This window comes from Rutidosis leptorrhynchoides, chromosome 10 (assembly GCF_046630445.1).
Source record: "Rutidosis leptorrhynchoides isolate AG116_Rl617_1_P2 chromosome 10, CSIRO_AGI_Rlap_v1, whole genome shotgun sequence".
Lineage (NCBI taxonomy): Eukaryota > Viridiplantae > Streptophyta > Magnoliopsida > Asterales > Asteraceae > Rutidosis > Rutidosis leptorrhynchoides.
In genome coordinates this window covers 4,548,195-4,553,721 of record NC_092342.1, presented here as the reverse complement: position 1 = coordinate 4,553,721, position 5,527 = coordinate 4,548,195, and the positions used below count along the sequence as shown (strand labels likewise).

Below are 5,527 nucleotides of genomic sequence, written 5' to 3'. Positions count from 1 at the left end.
TCTTTATTTTGTTTTCTTTATTGATTGTGTATTCTTTGAGTGATGCGATCTTCAAGTCGGTTATTGTATATATTTTTTTCTTTATAGGTTTTTCTCTTTTGGTGAAAAAGATTGATTTTATATACTGTACTCCGTAACTTTATAATATAGTTTTTTTGTCAAAATAAAATAATAACAATGTTAAAAAAAATAGCTATAATAACTATAGAGCCAAGTGGGACAAATAAAATTTAAATTTTACTTTGTAATGGTTTTATTCATCATTTTGATGAAAAAACTTATTTAATATCAATGAAAAAATAAAAAATAAAATTTAAATACAGAATTACATAATTACAGTATTACTACTACTACTAATGATTTAAATTATTTATTTACGGAATTTACGGAATAGTATTAAACGATAACAAAATAAAGCACCGCAGGCATTAATCATGTCACCTCAATAATATATACTGTCACTCTCTTCTTGCAACTCCAACCTCCCTTTAGTTTACCCATCATATTCATAGACCTGTCTCTTTCTTTTTCCCTTTAGTCACGCTACCCAAATAGACCCCACTAATCCCCTCAAATTTCTTCAAATTCACATTCTTTTTCTCTTTGAACCCCCAAAAATTTTCATATTTTCTTCTGGGTAACTCTCAATCCTTCAAAAATTTCAAAATTTTCATCTGGGCATCTCACAATTCTTCAAAATCCTTGACAATTCCATCTGGGTATCACTCAATTCTTCAAAAATCTTCAACATTTCCATCTGGGTATCTTTCAAATCGTTGAAAAATTGAAACTTTCATCTGAGTATCTGTCGGATTATAATCAAACAATAAAAGATGGATTCTACATCATCACCTTCAAAATTTAATTCCACCACCACTCCCCACCGTACACCGTCATTCAAGGAAGACACTTACCACCTTCACAACCTTAAACCCACTGAGAAAAAAGCCCTTCAAGAGCTCAAAGAAAAACTCACATCTGCCGCCGCCGGTGGCAATGCTGCCGGAGACGCCTCAATGTGGGGCATCCCATTACTACCGATATCCGCCACTACCGAAAAATCTGACGTCATCCTTTTGAAATTTCTCAGGGCAAGAGACTTTAGGGTTCAAGATTCACTAAACATGCTTTTAAAGTGTCTTTCTTGGAGAAAAGATTTTGGGGCTGAGGACATTGTTGAAGAGGATTTAGGGTTTAAGGATCTTGAAGATGTGGTGGCTTATATGAATGGGTATGATAAACAAGGCCATCCAGTGTGTTATAATGCTTATGGTGTTTTTAAAAATAAAGATATGTATGAAAAAATATTTGGAGATGATGAGAAATTGAAAAAGTTTCTTAGATGGAGAGTTCAAGTTCTTGAAAGAGGGATAAAAATGTTGCATTTCAAGCCTGGTGGGATTAATTCAATTATTCAAGTTACTGATCTTAAAGACATGCCTAAAAGAGAGCTAAGGGTTGCTTCTAATCACATTTTGTCTTTATTTCAAGACAATTATCCAGAAATGGTTGCTCGTAAGGTAATTTAACTTCCAAAGTACTCAATTTGTGTTTTTTTTTTTTTTTTTTGGGTAATTTTGTTTAATGATATGGGTTATGGGTTCAACGATTAAACAAATTTTACTTCGTATTACTTTTCTAAAAATTACTCCGTAGTACTCTGTAATTAGTAGATTTAATTAATTTTTATTGATGCTTCAAGTACTTGTACCGTATAAGTTCATACGGCATAGGGTGTGGGTCAATCACGTGTGTACTTGTCATATTTTCTGATCAAAAACGATTACCCAGAAGTGATTGCTTGTAGTTACTAAATTTCCCCCCCCCCCACCCCCCCAAATAAAGTTTGGCTGCATTGGTCAGTTGTACGTTACAAACCATTGTGCATAAAGGTTCTTCGGAAGTAAATTTGTTTTTGTTTTGTTTTTTTTTTTTTTGTTTTTGACAAAAATGGAAAACTAAATAACCAATTTTTTCTAAGAAAAGAAAAAATAAGATACAAGAGGCAAAACAAGGACCGGCTCGAGAACAGTAAACTAAGCCTAAAGGCACACACCGAACTATAACTAACTAAGCCCTAGTCCAACCGATGCCAAAAAACAGCATGACATACATACAACAAACATGAAAAAAAAAACTAAAAGGAGACTAAACTAACAATGGAACCAAACTACCAACTAATGCAGAAAATCAAACTCCATCGCCGATGTTGTTCATTGCATCACCATTGCCTGCAAAAGCCTTGAAGGAGCAAGTCGAACCCTCGTTGTTGGTAGAGCCTGGCGTAGGAGAGTCAAAACCGTTCTTTCTAAATTCCTCAAAAAACCCTCCTTTTCTAACTTACGCCCCGATCATGAGCCCACATGAGACCACTTGCACGACCCGTCCACTTTAGTCGCACCCACGTCTTCCTCGATCCTAAGCTCACATAAGACCACTTACACGACTGCGGGAACTCGTATATTCTTAAGAGGATTAACACGTTCCCTATCGAATTTAGTCCCTGACCCCTTTACCCGCAACGAAACCCGAAGTTGATGCCTTCATACCAAGACCACCTGTAACCACTTCATCCTAAGTAAATTGCTTTTCTCATCTCGTTTCCAAGACTATTAATTTGTTAGGCTAGCATAACAAAGCCGTGGGATCCTAGGTGGTACAAAATACACATGCTACGGGTAGTGGGTATGGGGCGTGGCTTAGACTGGTATTAACCCGACGCCAAATCCCCCTTTAAACGCCACCAAAACTGAGTTGGCATGTGAGTTGGCACAAAATTTGAGGCCTTGACGCCGGCACCCTGAAGCTGACTGAAAAAAATGTGGCGTCGGGGTTTTTTTAGCCAATCAGAATCCACCATTAATTTTTATAGTACGTATATTATTAATTATTAATTTAGTTATTCTATACTAAACTTCCTATCATATATAACCACATCATCCAAAATTTTTTCACTCACTCAAATTTAACACTCACCACTTTTTAACTTCATTGTCACGTTGTAGTCAAAACCCACTTTTTCACCCAACTCGTTACACCTCAGTGTCAATGTTAGAAACAATCTTAGGCGTGGGTGAGTTTTCAAAGGGAAAGCAAGTCAAATTCTTTTATTACTCGTATTTTTTTTACTCTGTAATTATTTTTATTTTGTTAATTCCCACAATTATTTTTTTTCGCACAATTATTATTTAGTATCACATAATCAATACACTCCCACTCACCCCAACTTACATCACCATAAATTCATATTTTCAACCCATACTGCCATACTATATAAAAATCCTAACCCACACCAAATTTCAACACACACCACACTACCACCATGACAAATGGTATAACACAAATACCATGAAAAACATCGCGTTAGTAAAATTGCAATTTCTCCGGGAAATGTTAGATTAAAACTAAACTCACACAAAATAGAGTAACAGTAAGACATTTATTCATCAAATGAAATGGGAAGAACCGAAGAACATACAGAATTGTGCACTTTAACTTGTGTATTTTTTTGGATGATCATTACTCAAACATAAAATGTCTCTTTTAGGCTTACAAAACAAAGTAAAATTACAGAAAACCGTTAATGCCATGATCTACTATAAATGAATATAAGCTAAACACTGAACTACAAATTTATACAAAGCAAATTGTCACCCACCGTTTTTTTCGAACAACGATATCGGCATCACCCAAATGGGACTTAATCACCTTCGCGATCATATGCCACCCACACACACGTTAGGAGGAAACCCAATTCGCGACGATGTTGGCAGTACCATCGAAGGTTGGGTAAACCCTCTCAGAAACCTTCCCAAATCGCATTGATGTTGGAAGTACCATCTATTATATTAGCCCAATCTTTAAAAATATCTAACCCGAATCAAAATACTCACCAAAACCAATCAAAATACCAAAACAATTCCATTAAAATAAAAAAGAATTAAAAAGAAAACCTCTATTTCATGGGCGACAGAAAGTTAAGTGACATGGTGGGTGTCACGGAAGCGATACGTGTGGGGATTGGGTGACTTTTCGACGGGGGAGGCGTTATACGTCCACTCAGCGTGCCCTTAGTTTTCTCTAAAACTTGGTAAATTGTACATCATTGTGTTATATTGTACTATGTACCGAATTACCGATACACAACTTGGTGTATATGCACATGGAAACAAAATATTACACCCCGTTATCACTAGATTCTCAAATAAAATTGTAAGAACTCAGTTGCATTTTATAGTCACTATTCAAAGCCAGTGGATTTTCAAAGTTATTGAACTATTGCGTATTAATAATCAATTCAGTTAATCAATAATTTGTACAATGAAGTGGTATACTATACCATACAACCCTTCACAGCACCTTGCATAGATGAACGTACTAGTAATTACTTGCTCCTTCCGTCCCATATCTATGTATTTTTTAAAATTTTTTATTAATATATACTAAATTTTTATTAATTTTGAACTTTGATGTGGGGATAGATCTTTATCAATGTACCATGGTACTTCAGCATGTTGTACTCAATGTTCAGTCCATTCTTGACTCAAAGAACCAAGAGCAAGTTTGTGCTTTCTAAAGAAGGAAATGCTGCAGAGATTCTTTACAAGTTAGCATCTTTCTTACTACTACATCTTCATTTTTGACTTGTACAACTTTCATTGCATAATGTACAACTCATTGCAACACATGTGACATGGGTACTTTTGGTATAGTAAGGTTATGTAATGTTTTTTACTACTTTTTTGCATGTAAGCATTGTATTATTGTACTAGTATGCTTGTGGGGTGAACTTGGTCTATTAACATTAGGTTATTGTACTTTATGTATCTCTGCTAGTACCCACATTGGTCTTTCATTGTTTATAGGTACATCAGGCCAGAAGATGTACCAGTTCAGTATGGTGGACTGAGTCGACCCACCGAGATGAATAACGGTCCACCCAAACCGGCTTCCGAGTTCACAGTCAAAGGCGGTGAAAAAGTCAATATTCAAATTGAGGGCATTGAGGTAATTCATCACCCTTTCTACTAGATGTTGTAGTACTAAACAAAAGATTTTATTTTGTGTTGTTACTTACAGATTCTTAATTTTCTTTTTAGGCCGGTGCAACTATAACTTGGGATATAGTGGTGGGAGGCTGGGAATTGGAATATAGCGCGGAGTACGTCCCACTAGCTAATGGAAGCTACACGATCGCAGTGGAGAAGCCGAGGAAAATGGGGTCCATAGAAGAGGCGGTTCACAACTCTTATACTGCAAAAGAAGCTGGAAAGTTGGTGTTATCGGTTGATAATTCAGCTTCTCGGAAGAGAAAGGTTGCATCCTATCGGTACCTAGTCCGAAAATCTACTGTTGTGATGTAAGTTTCTTTGATTGTGGTGTTTGTTGCCTTCTAAATTAGTAATTTTGGTTATATTAAGATTGTAGTAATGTAATGTTTCTCTAACCTAATATGTAATTTGTTTGTATCCTAAAAAACTGTTGTATTACATTATCCACTAGTTAAATAAGACTAGATTAAAGAAGA

At 35.6% G+C, this 5,527-nt stretch overlaps 1 protein-coding gene across 1 annotated transcript; it reads left to right on the top strand.

The window, feature by feature from the left end:
- The first annotated feature begins 591 nt into the window (after positions 1–591).
- On the top strand, positions 592–5,527 carry LOC139872888 (patellin-6-like). Its single transcript, XM_071860821.1, has 4 exons — positions 592–1,520; positions 4,482–4,606; positions 4,866–5,007; positions 5,100–5,527. The coding sequence occupies exons 1-4, from the start codon at positions 834–836 to the stop codon at positions 5,361–5,363; spliced, it is 1,218 nt and encodes a 405-aa protein (XP_071716922.1). The 5' UTR covers positions 592–833; the 3' UTR covers positions 5,364–5,527.

Excerpts from the sequence above, each read along its gene's own strand:
- LOC139872888 (XM_071860821.1), top strand. The coding sequence starts at position 834 with ATGGATTCTACATCATCACCTTCAAAATTTAATTCCACCACCACTCCC. Across the intron at positions 1,521-4,481 it reads CAGAAATGGTTGCTCGTAAG|ATCTTTATCAATGTACCATG; the intron begins GTAATTTAACTT and ends ATGTGGGGATAG. Across the intron at positions 4,607-4,865 it reads GCTGCAGAGATTCTTTACAA|GTACATCAGGCCAGAAGATG; the intron begins GTTAGCATCTTT and ends CATTGTTTATAG.